Below are 21180 nucleotides of genomic sequence, written 5' to 3'. Positions count from 1 at the left end.
TGCATCCGAGCACACACTCCACATTGTTTTACAAGGATGTGTGAAAGTAACAAGAGACCTTAACCTGATTTATTGGGTGGGGAGCACTTATTTCGGGAAGGCACAGATGTCATCAATAAACTCACAGGTGTATTCTAAGACTATTCTAGGATGAGAACCCATGAAAACAGATGAAGTGTGACTTCATCTTGCAGGGGAAGATATTTCACCATTTCAACATCTAAAGTAGCTTACAACTGGAAAGCCTTATTTACCTTTAAAAAAAACCTAAAATATCACTCCTAAAATCTCCCAAATATCAAGCTCTTTATATAGAAAAGTAATAAAGGTTAAAAAGAAATTGAATGATAATTTAGATTATATTCTTTTCCAATTACGACTATCTTGTGGATCATCTGTAATAATACTCCTCTGATGATTTTAACAGAATTCTCCTAAATTAATTGACACAGAGTCATTTCAGTTGACAATTAAGGATGGGCTATTGGCGACTTTAAGCAAGGTGCAAGAAATATGTGCATGTAATTTTCAGAAGAAATTAAGGCCCTAGTTATTAAGGAATAGACAAGTACTTTATCTTTATACTCATTCTCTCTTTTCTTAAAGACATAGTCTCAATGTAGCCTGTGCTAACTTTAACCTTAGTGTGCAAATTTTATGTAGTGCTAGAGATTGAACCCAGGACTTTGTGCATGACAGGAAACCATCCTACCCACGGAGCTATGTCCACAGCCCGTATCTCTTTTTAGGTGGTGTTAGACTGTGCTCAAAAATAAATAGAATTCTAAGTGACAGATATCATGATGGCTCATTATCGAATTTTTGCTACTTGCTGGGAGAAAAATATTTGGCAGAAAAATCCTTGAGACCCATCAGAACTTTTCAGTGCTTTCTAATCAGACTATTAACTGTCAAAAACATGATTTGAGTGCAATTAAGTCAAATCATAAAATAAATGCTTCTACTAAATAAGATATCTGTAAATACATGTTTTCTCTATTAGTAGGAACAAAAGCATAGCCATTTCCTCTGATGTTGTTCAGTGGAAAATTAAAACTGAAAAACTATATTACAGATAAATTCACAGTGAATTACTATAGCATTCTTTATTTCTAACACTACGACGAACATATTTCTTGTGGTTTTAATTTTTTCCCTTGGTCATTGAGCCATACAAACAGTCTGGAAACTTGCTAAAAATATATGTATTTCAGATAACTGCTCTTCAGAAATCTACAGAATTCCTAAAAGAAATTTTATTATTAAAGAACTGAAGGTTTTTTTAAAAAAATATTGTTATTTAAAGTATTTTATATATTAAATGGAATGCATCATAGCACAATTCCTTGAAAGCAAAGTCTCGAATCTACTTGTGTATTTACAGACATTGGCAGGGGTCTGGCTCATTGTGACCATGTTGCCCTACAACTGAATAAAGCCCAAGAGAAATAAAACACCCTCCCAGGTCCCCTGCGCATCCTGTCAATACATTGCCATAAAGTACACCAATGCAAGCTTGCTAGTGTTTATTAAATACTGAGTTGTAATGTGCAAGCTTTTAAATTCTTAATTTATAATTTGTCGCTGATAATCCACAGAAGACCTAGTAATACAGTTTGTCTTTATTGCTTGTCTCTTCTGTTTGCTTATCTGCTATTTTCTTCAGAATAATTTCATATAATTTGTATGGAATTTTTCTTTCTTGAAATTATGCAGTTAATGTTAAAAAAACTACTTTTGATGTATAGACTGGGTACATAAATATTCTTATTCCTGTCTATTTTTAAACACTGACATAATTTGGGTTTGTTGTTTGTCTGTTTGTTTTAGTTATTGCAGTTCTTACTCATATTGAGTTGGAACATCTTTGTTGAAGAGAATGAAAGATAGCCTTGTACTTTAAAAAGGAATGAAAGACTGTAATTATGACATTTAGGACATAATATGCAGAAGACTATTTTAGGTGTGATTTTGCTTTTAATGAACTCAATTTTCAAAGAAAAATAATTTCTAATCTGGGAATAAGGAGGAAATAATTGCACTGGTGATAACAGCTCAACTTGTACGTGTTTGTATGGGTGTGGTACCAACTAGTGTGCCAAGGCACTGTTTATCTGCTCAGATGTGGACACCAAAGCGGGGCTCAGTCCTCTGTCATTCTCTGCCTTATTACCTTAAGACAGACTCCTCACTAAAGCAGGAACTCCACTTTTGGTAGGTAAACTGGCAAAAGAGATAAAGGTATCCTCTGCCTCTCCATCCATCTGCCTCAACCCAAGAACAATTTACAGGTGTAGAGCTGTACAGGTTCTTTTACATAGACATTAGGAATTCAAACTCAGTTTCTCATGCTTACAGGGCAAACAGTCACCCACTGAGCCATCTATTTATTTTTATAGAAAGAAAACTGGATATCTAAATATCTGTCCTTGATCTTTAGACCTGACAAACTTAGTACTGAATACCATTTTTTGCTTAACACTGTAGTTGCTTCTTCTAAAATATCTTTGGGTTTTTTTTTAGTTGTTTTCTCAAATGTTTCTAAGGAAAAAAGAAGACAAAAAAAGATTAAAAAGATGTTTTAAGATATTTGGGTATCTGATTTATCACAAAACATTATGTACAGCCCAGACACTAATGTGTTCTAACTAATCAAATTGAATCTAGTAGAACAAATAGATAGGTATTTCCTGCTTTTGCTGATTAGAATTCATTTGGATTGAACAGATAAGAACACATACTATTTACTATTCTCCTCATTGCTATGGAAATGAAACTACACAAGAGTTATGAAACCTTTGAAATAGTTCCCGTTGCTAGGAAACCACTTTCTTGGTCCCTGCACATTCTTCTCATCTCTGTCTCTGGCTGTGCCAGACTCTAAGACAATCTTACAGCTTGATGTCAGATGGAGAAAATAACAAGATTGTGCTACAAAATAATCTACAATAAAACCCTGCCACTAAATAGAAGTGGAGAAAGGAATGCTTAAAATCTGAGCCCTATATGGATGATCTTGTGACTGTGTGTACATCCTATGGCTGTTCCACAATATTAGTTTCAGAGTCTGGGTTTTCTCCTCTCTCTCTCTCTCTCTCTCTCCCTCTCTCTCTCTCTCTCAAGCTCTGGCATGAAGGCCAGGCTGCAGGAAATAAGGCCTCAAATATTCATTCAACTCTGTGAAGCACTTTTGCAGAAAATTCTTTAAAATGAACATGAATTGTGGCTCTCTCTTTCTCTCCTTCCCTCCCTCCCTTGCTCCCACCCTCCTCCTTCTGTCTTCTCTCCTTTTCTCATATCAGAGTTCTAGTTAGAGCATTTGGTGGCCTTGGTTACGGTTACTTGCTCCAAATGGTATCTGAAAAAAAAAAACAGTGAATGTATTTTATAGCGTTAGCAAGTGGCCAAATGTGGAGAGGGTCAGGGCTTGATTGGAACGCTTTGCTTGGAAGGCGGACACTTAGCACATGGATTAGGAGACAACTGAGTCATGTACTAACACCTCCCTGCTTCTCAGGCTGAATGGAAAATACCCAAAGAAAGTCATTTAAAGATTTCTTTGTTTTGTTTTGTTTTGTTTTGTTTTGTTTTTAGTAAAACAAAGCATGTGTCTTAAAGTAGAAGAGTGACAAGAAGCAACAAAATAAACCTTAGCTGGAAGCATGGACTTGACACAGCCTGGGATAACATGCTGTTGGTCTTACATCATTTCCTCAGGCATCACCATCTCACCCCACTCCTCGTCTAGCTTCTTAGGCAAGAAAGTGTAAACCTTGCAGCTTCTAGGTTAGGCTTTCCCAGGTTGTCACAATCCCAACTATATGCGGAACATCCGCATCTATCTCAGTCTTCATCTGTATGTTTGTCCAGAACTGTGAATTATGGTTCCTCTAAATTCCTCCAGTCACATTTTCCTTCCAGCTGCCCCCAACTCTGGGGATCAACATCATGCTGCTGTGTCCAGTGAGCAGAGGCCTCTGGACACTGACAGGTTGACAGGAAGCTCCCACTTCCCCCTCTTAAGTCCTCAAGATCTCGCCTTCCATTTCTGTTATACTAGTACAGGGAGCCAACGTGTCTTGACTAAAGGGATAAGATGAAAACGTATCTAGTTACTCCTTTTTAAAATGCTCTTTTTTTGTTTTGGTTCATTCTTTGGCTTGAACAATTTCAATCTTTCTTTGTTCAGCAAATTTGAAAAGGTAGAAGAAGAGTGGTGTCCAGGAATGAGAGGGACTTTCAGGGCAAGAAACATGGTTCTAGCTTCAGTCTGTCACCTGTCCTGATAATGTTGGGGAAGTTTCTTATATCTAAGCTTGAGCTTACCCTTCTATGCATCGCCACAAGCCTGTCTGCCTCAAAGGCTATGGTGCCAGCCTGGAATGAGATGCCTCCCGTGAAGGTGTGAGGCATGGTGTCTAGCATGATTCCTCTCCCCACCCTCCTCACATTTGCACACGAAAGGAACGCCGCTGAATTTTTTCAGACCCTGTGTTTGAAAGATCATCTAAAGAAGTTTCCGTGTGCCCCAAAGAGGGACATAAAAAAAACCTAATTTGAAGGTCAGAAGCATAGAAATTTCAAATAGCAGTTCGTAGATCCTCCAGCATTAGGGAAAGCCAATAAAGGTCCATCAGGGCCGGAATCTGAGAATGTCCTCTGAACCTTGCATTGCATGGCAAACAACACACCTTCCTTTTTGTTTGTTTGTTAGTTTTATTTCACTAGGAGAAAGTTCAGTAATATTTTTAAAATATCAAGTCCTTTGTGTTATTTATGGCAGTTGCATAGTATTTATAAGACTAAGATTTACTCATTCATTAATGATTAAATATAAAATAGAATATTATGTTGAAAACATCTGTTTCATTTGTTCAAGAGTAAAACAACAGATGTGCTATAGACAGAAGCCTTAAGAAAACACATAGCATAAAAATAAAAAATTCTACCCCCAGAAATAATGGCAAATGAATACAAGGTTAAAATTTGTGTATTCCTGACTTAAAATGATCTTAGGAGTTCAGAAGAATTCATGAAGAGTAGCTCGAGGTAACACTGTCTTATTTTTTAAGAGGTGAAGATTTGGTCTGAGCAGTTGAGCAGCTAAATTCGGAGCCTGATTCAAAACGGGCAAAGTCTTCCCTGTGAGGCTTCTGGGATTTGTAACACGGCCAATGGTGCTGGGTGTTCCTCCCCCAACAACTTCTAAATCTGGCATGGACTTTGCACAGTGACTCTGCCAGCTGTCTCTGGAGTGAAGACCAGTTGAGAAGCTCTCAGCTCGCTGCTGCTGAGAAACCCTAATGCTACACTCCATGAGAGAGAGACAGGAGGAAGATGTTCCCCTGAAAACTGTTATGAACTTAGGTCTCATCGAGGAGCAAGACTGATTCCTCTCTAGGCTCTTTTAAAAAATTGATTATTTGGGAAATTTGCATCATCATACTCATTCCCCAGTCCTCCTAGGCCCTTTCCCCACCTTCGTGAACCCCCTCACCAAAAAAGAAGATACATAAGATTGCATTTTGTGTTTTCCAAGGACTCATTGAGCATGGTCAAACTCCCAGTAGCCCGCCCCTTCAAGGAAATTGAGTGCTTCCTCATCTGCACCCCTACCAGAAACTCTAGATTGTAGAGAGCTAGACTTTAGCATCTTTGTCATGTTTTTATCACAATCATCTTCAATAGTTTCCTTTCCAGGCTGTCCCTCTCTTGAGGGGGTGGAGGTGGGGCTAAGGCTTGTCACAGAAGGCGTCCACATTCTTCTTTCTCAACTGTGAGTCTCCAGTCATTGATACCACTGCAAAAGGAGCGGTCTTTAGCTGTGGTTTGAAACTTAAACAGACACAGTGCTGATAGCTATCACTGTATTCTTAAAGATGTCTCTGTCTGTCTCCTTTTCTAAATTTCACTACAGACCTTCAGATTCCCTTAAATCCCCTAAATATTTTAAAGGTAGTTAAATATCTGTTCTTTCTATTCTCTCTTACTTTTTGGCCTGGGTGATCATCACTTAGAATGACAGACCTATTTCAGAATATTTCAAAGAGAAGACATTTTATAATCTAGATACAAAGTATGACATAATTAGTGTTAAATATTTCATTGTTCCCCCCACAGATTCATTTAAAAACTGGGTTTACTAGCTTCCAAAGAGGTTTTGAAATGTAAATTTCACAGGAGCTCAGATTTGTAATGATAATATCTAATAATAAACTTTACATAAAACTGTTAAATAAGAAATTCATTCTTCATAAATAGTAAACAATGACATTTACTGCTTAGCCTTGTAAATATAACATTGACATAGGAAATTCAGGGAGACTTTAATTTTAATATGGCACAAAATGACCTATTTTTTTTCTTTTTGCTATTTATTTTTATGTTTCTCTAGAACTTGAATTTCAAACAATTTTCTATTTTTCATGGGCATAATTCACATTAATCCACCAAGGATAAAAACCCTTTGTTTACCTGCTAGAAAATTCAATTATCAAAATGTTTGCACGTGACTGGAACCTTGTCCAGATACTATCTTCCCTTAAGCCCCTCTGTGGTAAGAAGATCAGCCCTGTGCATCTTGTCTCATCATTTCCTCCCACAGCGTTGAGCAAATATTTAATGCCAATTCATTTAGATAGCCTCGGTATGTTTTCAGATTAAAAAAAAAAAGCAAATAAAGCATTTGGAATCAAATGAAATTTCTCCTGGAAATCCTTATGAATGGGAGTTCTCCACTAAAAATGTCTTAGAATTTAATTCTTTAAAACCTTAAAATGACCTTAAACACAATGGAAAATTCGTGTGCTTTTCTATTTTCTACTTCTTGTGAACTACACTGACTGAGAAGCTGATGTCACTCTCCAGGGTAGATATGCCCTTAGCAAACTGTCAAGTTTAGAAGTTTTTTTTCAGTTAAAGTATTGATTTTTGTGTGTATCTAAGAGTATGTTTTGAAAAAAAGAGAGAGTTTTTTTCATATCTCTTTTAATTCACCAGAGAATGATTTAGAAGAGAAATTTGAAGAATTTGCTTTTCCATATTTTAATGTCAGTCACAAAATCCTTGACAACTATTTGGCAATGGCTTCGAAATAAAGAACATTTAGCAAGGATGGACCAGTGAAACTGATGCTTGATATTTTTACTGTCAGTGCAGACACATAGCTCTCTCCCTTTTGAAGGACATAAGAAATAGTTTATTCTAGAGCCAAATATAACTGACCAGTGCCCAGAAACACATATTTATCTCAGCCGAAATCCCATGTTCCAACATGCTAATACTTTGATGACGTTCTTATGGTAACAGAGTAAAGATAGTTATAAATTGAAGCACCTCTCAACTAGAAACATCAAGAAGACAGTGATAGTGAAACAGGGGAGCCCCTGTTGTAGTTGACATGGGGAACTTCATTCCCACTCCGGTGTTTTATATGTCATATATGCTGGTATTTAGAAATAGCTGTGACAGAGATCTTTCCATGACAAACTCCCAAAAACCAATGTTCCTAATATACTTTTTATTTTCCTTTATAAATTGTTCTTTAATTGTTACCTTGTAAAAACAGATTTTTAGCATAGACCTGCTTTTCTGACAATGGCTTATGGGATTCTTTTTAAAAAAGGAAAACAATAATTCGTTTAGCTAATTCAAACTTTTGAATAAGTAAAAAATAATGATGCCGGGCGGTGGTGGCGCACGCCTTTAATCCCAGCACTTGGGAGGCAGAGGCAGGCGGATTTCTGAGTTCGAGGCCAGCCTGGTCTACCGAGTGAGTTCCAGGACAGCCAGGGCTACACAGAGAAACCCTGTCTCGAAAAACAAAAACAAAACAAAACAAAAAAAATAATGAGAACCTGGCAAACACTGAACTCATTACCAATTTCCTTTTTTTTAAAACCAAAAAGTTATACTATCTTTATTCATGTTAGAATTTCTATCAGTGTTTGAACATTAATATTTAGAGAGTTTTGTACATTTTCATCTGAGAACCGCACTAGGTCACCATGCTCACACCAACACTTTCCAATCACATGGATCACGGCTCACATGTACTCTCTTAACACTGTTAAAACGTACTCTCTCTCCCTTGCTGTCATTTAGGAAACACTATTGCATTACCAATTTTCTATTGTTATTGTGTTGTTTTGTAACCCACAATGACTTCTTAATCTAAAAAGGAGTTTCCCCAAGATATTTAGGCTTAAAGAGTCATTTGCTCTGTCTTGAGCTTATCTGATTCACTGAGAGAAACTGGATGATTCAGTCCTCCTGTTCATGTGGGTCTTTGGAAAAGGAATCAGAATAGATTTCAGTGCAGCTGGACTCTCATTGTGTTGAGCCAAGGAAATGTATCTGGGAACTGATCATTCTTTTGGAAGAATCTGAGATTAGAAATATTAGCATCGTAGAATAGAAGTGATCACAAGGCACCTGCTCTCAGTCCCACTTCACAGAAATTGGCTACACCATGAGGCAGAGAACCCTAGGTGGGGAGAAGGTATGGGGCAGATCTCATTAGTGAGCTGGCAGGGTAATATGTAGTAGCATCTACTCAGGTCCATATCCCAGATCCTAATTGCAAATTGGGGAGAGTATTGATGACTCAAAACTGGGTAGGAGGAAAACAAAAAACAAGTTCATGGACTTAGGTCTTGATCCATTCTGTTCTGTTTTGTTTACATTTGTTTGTTTCCTGGCCAACTTATGTTATATGAATCTCACATTCAGACTGAGACAGGAGCTTATATAGCTGTGCTTTTCAAAAGAAAAGAACCACACATGTTTACCCTACCATCTCTATAGCAATGCTTCCGTATAGGGAAAACACAGTATCAGCTGTGTTTTAAATAACAATAGAACAGATTGTAGTAGATGAGAAGTAGACAATCAAACACATAAAGTCAGATGAAAGATTTAAAAATGACCTGCCCATTGCTTTGGATAAGTAGCCACCTGCGGGCAAATTCCTCAAGAATTTATGAGAGGCCTCAGGGACCACAGGAAGTAGGTTGTGTGTCTTGATGCTAAAGTGTCATGGGATCAGAAAACAATCATTGCTCTTTGCCTCTATTGAGATTTTGTAGTCGAACAGTTAAAGTAGTGTTCTTAGAAATCTCTTGAGCTATGTTTGTACTGCATCCAGAACCGCATGTGATGTCAAGGAAGTGCGACTTATCTAAAGAGACTTGATCTTTCCCAAGTCAATCAACCAGGAATCAAGAGATATGCTTTCTTTCTGTTCTGTAGCTTCCTGTTCTCATGTCTGGGGACCGATACTTGAAGGAAGAAAGAGGAATAGTCCTCTCCAAAGTGTCTTATGAGAGTCAGAAAAGGAAAAAACATATCTTAAATCAGTTCTAGTCAGAAGATCATTTGGTGATTCCATTTTCCACAGTGTTAAAATCTGTTATGAGTTTCACACAATAGCTAATCCCCATGAACACCATATACATGGTTTATAACAGCAGGAGAAGAAGCATCCTCCAATAAGAATGACAGAGGATCATGCTAGGAATGGCTATCATGCTCTCTGAAGAGTGTCAATAGTACCCTAGTAGATGACGGCAAGAGAAAAATACTTTGGCCAGAGAGCAAAGCCATGTACACCTGTATTTGTATTAGGAAGTAAACAATGCCAGACATGGTGCTGTAGGCCTAAGAGATCCAAACACTTAGAGAGGCAGATGCAAGTGGATCTCTATAAACTTGAGGCCAACTTGATCTATATAACCAAGTCTACGCTAGCCAGGGGTAAATAATGAAGCCCTATTTCAAAAACAAACAGGGAAACTAATATAGGTAACAAAGTGAGTCTTCTCCTGTACCAGTAAAGGTAGGTTTTTTCTCGTAAGTGATGACCAATATGGACAGTGATTAGTTATTATAGAGAATAAAAGAAAATTTGATGTTTTCTTTTCCTCCCCACAGGTTCAAGATGCATTTAGATGCCGGTTGAGAAATTGCCAGGACCCAATCAACGCTGATTCCTCAAGTTCTTTTCCTAATGGACATGCTCAAATCATGGTGAGCTTTTATTTTCCTTCTGGTTGATAATTAAGTCATGGTGTCTCAAGAATATATAATAAACTCCTTGTTAATAAAATAGTATAAAGCCATACGTTTTCTTTAGGTCATTGAGACTAATATAATACTCTGGGAACTGAAGAGATGACTTGGTGCCTAAAAGCCTTTGCTGCCTTTTCAAAATACTGAAGTTCAGTTTCCAGCACCCACGTCCAACAGCTCAACATTACCTGTAACTCTGGCTCCAAAGGATTTGATGCCCTGTTATGGCCTCTATGTGTCCCTGCATGCCTGGACACACACACACACACACTAAAATAAACCTTTAGAATAAGTAAAGACATGGTACTTTAATATCCAATGAAAGTTCTTCCTGGATTGCCTTTGAATCAAGGATCCGCTGTTGGTGCCCTTGGGTGTTTAGAATGGTGTCTTATGCAACAGTGAAGAGTATTTTCACCTAGTCTAGAATTCAAGATAATGATTTTTACACAGAAGCACTATGGGCTTTCACATGCAGTTTATTTTTGTTTTGTTTTGTTTGTGTGTGTATGTGTGTGTGTGTGTGTTTTCTTTTTCTCTCTCCTTTTATTAATTTTTAGGATGTTCATAAAACAGATTTTGATCATGCCCCCTATACCAGCTTGGACTTACTTGAATATTAAAGTCCGCAGAGTAGCTACAACTCAGATTAGTTAAATATGTATATGTACAGGTGATCCCAGGTAATGGTGGTTCTCCCATATAGCCTAAAGAAAGCACCAGGAGATTAAAGCACAAGGAAAGTGTGCCCTTCCAGTGACAGGTCAGGATTGTACATGAGCCCAGAGTACCATTGCTGCTATAGGCATAAATACACTGTCAAATGTTACAAATAAGATAAAATTACCATCATCAAAACAGAAATGGAAGTCAGAGTTGCTACACATGCCTGGAATGCCATCACTGTGAGGCTGAGAAAAGAAGAACCCCAGCTCAAGAGTACACTCTGAACTGTGTAGCATGAACCCATTTCAAAACAAAACCAGAGTATCAGCCAACCAAACAACAACAGAACCAAGACCAAATAGGAATACATTTTGTGTAGAATAACTGACTCAGTCTTAACATGTTTTTGGACTAGGAAACATAAAAATTTGGCTAAGCAATATGTTAGCAGTTAAAGAATGAGAAATAATAACCAATTCCTTTAAAAAATAAGATAGCCCTAAAAATCTCTGATTAAGGTATTGATGGTGGTCTGACCAGATGATGCAGCAGATAATGGCATTTGCTGTGCAACCCTGGTGACCTGAATTTGATCCCTAGGACCTATTTTAACTTAGAATGAGAGAACCAACCCCACAGAGTTTTCTTCTGACATCCACATGTGTGCTAGAGTGTGTTTGTCTGTATATAACAACAACAATAACACAATTTAAAATTAATATTAATAAGGACAGGTATATGACTGTCAGAAGTTGCCTACAACAGGTTAACTTGATTTTATCATTAAAAAAAAATAAGATGATTTGCTTAAAATAATTTGGGTGAGGGTGGAGCTGGCATTCAGGAGATGCTAGGCTATACAAATAGCTGTGAATCCATCAGTTTTAATATCTGTACCTGAGAGCCTTTGATCACAGTAGAGGCAATATGATTCTGTAGAACTGTGACATCAGCAAAGCTTCATCATAGAATATTGTATCGCAGGTAACACACTTTAACTGGAAGCATAAAATACAAAACTCAAAGACATTTATTCAAGGATTTTTCTAATATTGTACGTTCTGGTTGCATTATTAAAATTGAGCCATTGCTTTAAAAATTCTGGTCCTGTTTTGTTTTTGAAGTCTACTAGAGCTTGAACCAAGACCCTACGTGGCCTATGCAAACTTAGCTACTGAGTTACAACTCTCATTTTATTTTCTTGAGATGAGGCCTCATGTAGCTTAGGCTAGCCTCAGCATACAACCAAGGATGACCTTGAACTTATGACTCTCCTTCTTTCACCAGCCCAAGTGCTAGACTACAAATGTATATTACCACTGCTCCTTTTATACAGTACTGAGGATTGAACTCAGGGCTTCGGGCATGCTAGGCAAACACTCTCCTACCACCTTTAAAGTTTTGAGATTGAGCCTGCTCTCAGGGACCTTGATGTCATTCCTGGGCTCAGACAGGCCTCGGATATGTAATCTTGCTTCATCTTCCTAAGTAGCAAGATTTACCACTGGAACCAGCAGCCCACTTAAAGTTCTATCATTTCGTATGGGGAATTATGTTACCATATCAAAACGATGTCATTTTTCATGGGTTTTGTAGACCACTTTGTCTCTAGGAAATTCTGATCATTCCCTGAGAATATTCTTTTGCAAAAAAAAAAAAAATTTGGACTAGCTATAAATCTATAAGCTTCAGATAATTTGAATATTAAAACTGTTTGCAATCTTCATTAAATGATAATTCTATGCCTTGTTATTTCTTGTTACAGACAGACTTTGAAAAGGACGTAGACATTGCTTGCCGATCAGGTAAGAATGCTTTGATCTTTAACATACAATTTGTGGGGATGCGAAATTATTTTGTGGGTTTTGATTTAAAAAAGAAAAACAACTACTGTGTTTTGCGCATACCACTCATGTGGGTGACTTGACTAGTGACACCTTCCAGTGAGAATCACTCTAACATCAGGGATCTGTAATGAGAGATGAGAAGAAATAAAGGATGGATTATTGAGAGCATCATAGCAGCAGAAAGCATTAGACAAGCCTTAAACTTCCACCTGTATGAATAAGGGAAGTTGTAAGGCAAGTCAACTGTAGCCTCTCTGTTAATCATATATACACTAAGAATCACTAGATTAATGAACTACCACTGAGGTATGCATATGTGCCTGTGTGCATATGTGTGTGTGTGTGTGTGTTTATGTGTGTGTGTATGTGTGTGTTTGTGTGTTAATGGTCACTGTCCTCTAGCCACTAGCTCATTTTTTCACTAGAGGACTTGTAAGTTTAAAAGAAAATCACATTTTCTATTTAGGGTGTTTTTCTCTTGTTGGGAAATAGTCTTCCAAAGCACAGTAAAGTGTAGCACATTTTACCTTTTATCTATTCTTCTCCATGCTGCCTTCTTTCATAACAAAGTGAATATATATACATATATATTTCATCTGAGTATCCAACTATTTAAAATCAAGAATCATTTTTCTCAATTTGAGTGGTTTTTTTGCTTCCTGGGGGGTTACGTTTTACTATTTATTTATTTATTTATTTATTTATTTTTGCCACTAGATTTAACAGCCTTGTATCATCATTCATTTCTAGTATCATCTTCAAGGCCTAGTTCTGAAAATAGCCCCCAATTTGTCAATAAACTTAAATTATAGTTCACACATTATCTGCATACCCATCTGGCTTTCATCACTTCTGGCTAGTTACTTGTATTGATGTGGTCTAGATCCACATCTGACTTATATTTCAGTGCAAGCATCAACTTGTCATCTAAAAGTCCTCAGATGTTTTATAGGTGCTGTCAAGGATTCTCCTTCTAAGATTATGTAAAAATTATGCTTCTGGCATGTTTTCCTGGGTGAAAGAAAATAAACCTCTGCATTTATCTCTGTTAGCTGTCATCTTAACTTCTTTCAGGATAATATCCACTTGAGATTGTATAGAGAACCTTCTGTCTCTATCCAAACTGTCTATAAAGGAGTTAATGTCATGACGACCATTACAGAACCTGCTGGGTTGGGAAAGACACCCACCTCCTACCTTCCAGACTCCCCTAAGTGTTGCTTTCAGATTCAAACCAGAGCCATTAAAATCTGTGCAAATGTCAAATCATATTTCTCGCCATAATCACAAGTACATGGGAGACTAATCTTGTATTCTTGAATTCAATGAAAACACTCTGGGTGGGGCACTCTGGGTCACAGCCGTTATAAGCTAGCAGCTTTGATTTCACAACCCATAGTGGACTTGTGAGAGGAGCATTATCTTTCCCTGTAAGGAAAAAAAAAAAGAACAAAATGTTGCCAAGGCATAAACTTGCTGGTGCTTAGTTTCGTAAACCTGCCAGTTCAATAGATAGCTGGCAAAATAATGTCCCTTGGTTTATCCATCCATTGTGATTTCTAAAATTTACAAGCCATGGTCCAAGTGTCCCCATTTATAGAATATAATATGGCTGTATCAGGAGGCTTAAACTTATTTTAGTAGTTAGGTATCTATTTAATAACTAATCGTCTACCTTCAGTTTAGCTTCCTTGCCTCTCTTCATGTACTCCTAAGAGTTCTTGACAGGGAAGAATGAGGACGCTTTTGTCTTTTCCTTAACAGCCATTCATATCAAACCAATCCATCTCAAAGTGTGGTACCCAGACAAGCAGTGTCAGCTTCACCTGGCAGTTCCTAGAAAAGCAGTTTTTGAAAACCTACCTAGATCGCCTGGGCCAGAAACTATGATACTGGAACACAGTAACCAGGGTTGTTAGAAGCCATTCAAACTACTCTGATGCATAGCAAAGGCTGAAAATCTTCATGTTACACTTTCTTCTCAGAGCTGCTGTTCCCAGCCCTTCAGCACACACAATGCTGTCTTTTGATAGATTGTTCCAGTTTTCCCAGTCTGCATTGGAGTCTGGGGTCAGGGGAGGGGGAGAGTTAAGCCTTTTAAACACAGACCAGCACCAATGTATTATTCAGGAACAATTTACAATGTATTTATTTTTCTGTTTTCATTTTGGCCAATGCTCTTCTTAGTTGAGCTTGTCAGCAGCTTTCTTCAGAGTTTTTCCAAGAGATTTCTGCATGTGTTGAAATGCACTAAACTTTAAAGTCTCAGTCCATGAGCCCTGAGCAGTCTGTTGTGAACTTTGAAACTGCTTCTGGAGATGCTGGAGTATACATCTGCTTATGCTAGCTATTCCAGTTGCTTTCTGAGTGGCTTGATTTTCATTTTCTTCTTTTCTTTTCATAACCTGATTAATTTCTCTCAAAGGTACTGTTCCAACATTGTTGCCATGCATAGAAGGTTCACATTCAAGGCTTGTTTACACTTTAAGCAAATCAAAGAAGCTGGATTGTCATTCACGCATCTCTCACATACTGTGGACACTGCTTCATAAAAATAATTTCATTTTTCAAATATTTAATAGACATTGATCATATTGTAAAAAGATGAATGTATCTTGCATCTGGATTATGAAACCAATACTCACTGTGAAGGCTTCCTTTGTAGTTTACCATCTATTACTAAAGGCGTGAAAACATCTATCCATCCCTAACATTACACAATAGGTTCTTGTCATGTGTCTTAGTGTTTTAGTGTTATTAATTTTGGATCAATCTTTTGTGTAAAGTTAGGAACTAAAACTATTCTGAGAATTTGGAAATGCTTGAGACATTGTTTTCATTTCAACTGTTATTAAACTGGTTAACAGACTTCACACTTTAATATTTCATTTATAATTATTTCTAACAATTGTGATGTATTATTGCTCTCTTGTTATCTTTAGAAGTTTAGGTTTTATTTTGTTGTTTTTGCTTTTACAAAGTCTTGGTAGCCGAGACTACCACAGCCTCCCAAGTGCTGGGATTATATACTACCACCATGCCATATCTTGAAATAACATCTTAAAGCATAATCTTTTCTTATTTTGTAACATATAATAATATAGAATATAAAAATCTGTAGCCACATTGTGGATTCACAAAAGATATATATGAATATTTAACACGATGTATGGTATAGGAAACAGAGAGGCAATAGTACAATAAATAGATAACAGCATCTCTAAAGATAGCGGGTATTATATGAGTGGTTGGTGCTTTGGAATATTTTAAAAGTTTCATTTCCTCATAGTTGCAAAATATATTTATAATTTGCTGTTTTTCAACTTCTGTGCTAATTCACAATTATGATTGTATTTTCAAAATTTAGACAACAATAGGCAAAATTCAGCTGGTCTGAAAAGTTTTCCTGGTTCCAAAAGCAAATATTCTATAGTTGCCCACACATGGTGAAATTTTCTACTACAGTTGCTTTGATTTCTGGGCAAAGTGGCCAGGCTGCACAGTTTTGTTTTGAAACAGGGTCTTACTATATAGTGTTGGCTGTCCTGAAACTCACTGTGTAGAGTGTATTGTCTTGAGCTCACAGAGATCTGTCTGTTTCTGCCCCCCAAATGCTGGGATTAATGGTATGTGCTACCACCTCCAGCTCTCAACAAGCTCTTTTAATGAACAAAACTTCTAGAAAACTTCAGTGGCAACTTTCTTTGGACAATATCAACATATTTATGGACATGCTTTGAGGTAGACTAATAGAAGACTCTTCTTTGATAATCTACCTTTTCCCTAAAAAATAATGCAGAATCTTTTTCAGGACAGGACATGGAAAATTTTAGAAAGCCAGTTAATCATATTTCAGATAGGCTATGGTCCACTCATGACGTGTGGTACCATTAGAACATCAGTAACAATTCAGTAATTCAGACCATGAACAAACAAGTGTAAATAAATTGTTAAAAGGTTACTTTTCTTTTACTTTATCAGGAGAGTATTTAGTAGGAAGATAAATAATATCATATGATGACAAAAAATATTCTCCTTTTATTAACTGCCATGTTCTAATTTGCAGTACTTCATAAGGATATTGGTCCTTGCCGAGCAGCAACAATAACAGGAACCCTCTCCAGGATCTCCCTCAATGATGATGAGGACGAAAAGGGAACGAACCCTGAAGGGCTAAGCTACTCAACATTGCCTGGAAATGTCATTTCCAAAGTCATCATCCAGCAGCCCACAGGCCTGCACATGCCCATGAGTATGAACGAGCTGAGCAATCCGTGTCTGAAAAAGGAGAACACTGAATTGCGGAGAACTGTGTACTTATGCACGGATGACAATTTGAGAGGGGCTGATATGGACATCGTCCACCCTCAGGAGCGAATGATGGAAAGTGACTATATTGTGATGCCTAGAAGTTCTGTAAGCACCCAGCCATCAATGAAAGAGGAAAGCAAAATGAATATTGGCATGGAAACCTTGCCGCATGAAAGGCTATTACACTACAAAGTAAATCCTGAATTCAATATGAATCCCCCCGTAATGGACCAGTTTAATATGAACTTAGATCAGCATCTCGCACCCCAGGAACATATGCAGAATCTACCCTTTGAGCCTCGCACAGCTGTGAAGAATTTCATGGCCTCTGAGTTGGATGATAATGCAGGACTGTCAAGAAGTGAAACTGGATCAACGATATCAATGAGTTCTCTAGAGGTAAGTCAGAAGAGGTCAACTAGTTCCTTGACATTAGAAGGGTGTACAGGCGGAGTCACATGCTATTGGTATTAGAAAAGATCCGTGTTAGTTTGGGCAGAGTTTCTAATGTTACAAATTAAGATTCTGGACAGACAAATTTTCTACTAGTACATATGAGTCTGCTGGTTCAAGATGTTATCTGCTGGTTCAAGACATTATTAAAAGGATACCAGTGTGTTTAAAGTGATAATAATCAATCCTAATTCTCTCGAAATGAGACTTGTGTGAATCATTCATAAAGAAAATGGAGCAGATCCTCTTGAGATTTCACTGATATGACAGGGCACTGAAAATATAAAATAATAACTTGATCGTGTTACAGATTCAAGGATATATCTAAATCATCTTGTATAAGGTGATCTGTTCATATGAAGTTGAAACACTTCTGTGGGTTGTACCACTACACTGATAAGAACTAATTATTAGTATGTTACATCAATATTATTCAGAATGAATGTTTTGTTCTTAATCCTATAGAGTGGTGACCATGAAATGTATTGGTCTTTAACTATTAAGTATTCAAAGTATATATTCTAAGTATACTAAGACTCAGGACTAAGAGCCAGACAACAGTCTTTGCCCTTCATAAGGCCATCAGCAGGAAACAATGTAAACTAGTCTCATTTTTTCATCTCAGTGAAGTAGAGAATTATTAGCAATTATCATTCTCATTTCTACTGTAATAGGATTAAAGAAGTAGGTATCAAGAACTACATCTGATTTTTTTATTGTCATATTCTATTATCCTAGTACTGCTTTGTATGTATCCTGTATCTTAAAGTCTTACTATAAACCCTCTTCTAAGATATATAGTCTCTATGAAAAACCACATGTATTCTTATTTATCTTATTTATCATATATAGTCAATTATGTTAATGTGTTATGTATATTGGATAAGTCACTATTTATAGAAAAACCACTGTAATTGGTCATATGGCATTTCTATCAGAATTATTCTGATAATGTATATTCTAAGGTACAAATATACCCAAAGGCAATGGCTTCTGTAGAGTACCCAAAGCCATGCCTTTCACTCTGTCCAAATCTAAATGGATGTGAAATGTATATAATTCTAGTTTTCTCCAACTGAACAAGATAACTCTAGACCAAAACCAGAATATAAACAGACTTCAGCAAGAAAAGGTCTTAAGTTTTGGATCAGCCTCAACTAGAAAAGGGTCTCTGTACAAATCCATGTAAGAATCATTCTCAGAGTCAGAAGTATAGATAGGGACAGCAAAGCAAATTCTACTCTATAGTAGTGGGCATGCTCTCTGGGCAAAAACATCCATTTTTCTTAACTAGTAGAACTGCTACTGCTACCTCAATCCTAAATCAGAGATATTAATGTGTCTACTACAATAATGACCACATAAGCATAAATTAGAAAATATTCATACAAAATTACAAAGAATTTTAAGCAGATTGAGTATATAATATATATATATATATATGTATATATATATATATATATGCAAAATATCAAAGGTAATGAAAATGTGGAAGTTTTTCTATGTAATGACTATTTTAAAGTGACTATAAAAATTCAAATGAAACTATACTAAAATAATTTGGATGTTGTAAAAATGTTTTACACTTAACACCAAGAAACAAACTGATACAGCCATTGATCATGTTTTGTGTATTTATACAACACATATATTTTCCACCTTATAATTTTTTCAAATCTCTATATCCTTATTTTTAATCATCAACATCATTTATATGTTGTTTTAACCATAAAAATCATATGTGTGTGCATCAGACAAAAGATCTACATTTCAATGACTTAGAGATTCCAAAGCTTATATTTTGGAAAGGAAATTCAGAATAAAATTTAGTTTCCCATTCATTCTTTAAAAGAGTTTCATAGTAACTGCTTAGGTGACCTTTTGGGAAACAACTAATAGAGAATACATACATACAAGATAGAGTGGGTAATAAAAATTAGCATTTTTATAGAATTTTTCATTAGCAGATTCTCAAATCACCTTAAAAGCATGAATTAATTAATCTTCCCAACACTTAGATAAGTTGTTATAATCTGCAAGTAAAAACATCTGTTCAAGGAGCCAATATGTAAGTGATAAATAAGTCTTTGACCCCTTTGAATCAAACAATAGATTAACTATGTAGGAACATGCATCCTGGAAGACTGGTGCAGTAGAAGATGACCAGCCATTGCATGGTCTACTCATGGCTAGAATGTGAAGATGAGCCATGAACTCCGGGGTTTTTCTCCAAAAGAGATGTCAGGAAAGAGGGAGGTAAACGCTGCTAGTTGATAGCACAGAATCCAGTAGTCATGAGGAAACTGCATGCAAGACACAGTTGAGGTACAAAAAGAAGAAAGCCAAAGAGACCTGAGTGGGTGAGTGGGCGGAAGCTTTTATTCAAGTAAGCAAGAAGCAACAAAGAGAGGGGGAGGCTCCCAACTGCCGCAGTGCCAGCAGAAAAGACTCCAGCCTCCATGGGAGTGTGCTCTGCTAACACCCAATTATTGGGTGTGAATGTTTAAGACATTCACGGAGTTCCTTGGCATAAAAGAGTATCCAGATTTTCCCCATGTCCTTTATTACACTCTATCTCGATTTCTGTTACGCGGTATTGCCCTAGCTGTGTTCTTTCCCAGAATGAACCGGTTAAGCAATTGTAAAGAAGTTTTAGAATTTGAGTTTTCATAAGGGATCCAGACCAAGAGATCCTGCAACTACTTTACATAAGATGAAGATAACATCGCCTTCAGCACTTTAAATATTCACCTGCTGATAGCAAACTATATCATGAGCCTGATATCTGTTGAACAGCTTGTGACTACACGTGGCCTACATCTATCTATTTGGTCATGACCCATTCTTTATCCACTTTCCCTGATCACTGAGGGTTAGCATGGGTTGCGTGTCACTGACTTCTGACTGGATTCAGCCAGCAGGAAGCACTGACCAGAGTGTGGGTTTGGCAGGGAGAGGGAAATTGAGGAGAGCTCTAGCCTATTTCTGCTTTTGACATCAGTGTGGACCACAACTCCCATCCACTTCCTGCTTCTGCCAGATGCCCTACTCCTGAGATAAAGTCCCATTGTCATCATCCTTGGTCTGTCCATGTTAGGGGTCCCTTGGCTGCTTCTGTTAATCCATTGGTCATCTAATGGTTCCCTGTGTGGCTTCTCAGTTTACCTATCATGTTCTTAAGGACCACGTTGTCCTAATATAATGCAGGAGTGACTTCTGTTGTGCTCCTGCCAAGTCTTGTCTAAGTTTCACTCATCAACAAAACACGTTCAAAATGGGCAAAACTTTATATAGTCCGGTACAACAGTATTTCACTACATACAGAAAGTTCTGTTACTCCAGCTCTTCTGAGGGCTTACATACATAAATGTTATCTCTCGATCTGGATAGGACCTCAGCTAAGTCTCACTGCATTTGTAAGTGGGTGGAGAGACACCTTTATAGGTTTTCTGATGGATACAGAACACAGAGCACTCACCTTAATGGTTCCCAGAAGTAAAATATTTTAGTGATGATGTCACTGCCTAGGTGCCTCCCTCGTGGCTAGAGTGAGGATGAAATTACATAAAGAGCTTTTGAAGCTTGTAAGGAGTACTTCAGATGTAAGGCTGTATTATGATTATATCATTACTATCACACTCTGAATGTCTTTGAAGAAGCTTAAATATTACTAAATCGATAGTCAGGAATTTACACAGAATGTTATGGCCTCACTTAGGGACTGGGAGGCACTGTCACAAACAGAAAGCATCTAAAACTGACCACGTGCAGAAACCACATTTCATTTTTTACATATAATGTATGTTTTCTCATGTCATCCTGGTAAGAGGAAAAC

The 21180-nt window shown here is 37.1% G+C and overlaps 1 protein-coding gene across 1 annotated transcript in view; it reads left to right on the top strand.

Annotated features, from left to right (window-relative positions):
* Adgrb3 (adhesion G protein-coupled receptor B3) overlaps positions 1-21180 on the top strand; it is a 691333-nt gene that overhangs the window by 649924 nt on the left and 20229 nt on the right. The window contains exons 26-28 of the mRNA XM_028767232.1: positions 9931-10026; positions 12500-12539; positions 16648-17291. Coding sequence (XP_028623065.1) covers positions 9931-10026; positions 12500-12539; positions 16648-17291 — 780 coding nt within the window. The remainder of the gene's footprint in view (positions 1-9930; positions 10027-12499; positions 12540-16647; positions 17292-21180) is intronic.

Source organism: Grammomys surdaster, unplaced genomic scaffold, assembly GCF_004785775.1.
Source record: "Grammomys surdaster isolate TR1022 unplaced genomic scaffold, NIH_TR_1.0 171, whole genome shotgun sequence".
NCBI classification, from domain to species: Eukaryota; Metazoa; Chordata; class Mammalia; order Rodentia; family Muridae; genus Grammomys; species Grammomys surdaster.
This window is presented reverse-complemented; position numbering and strand designations above follow the sequence as displayed.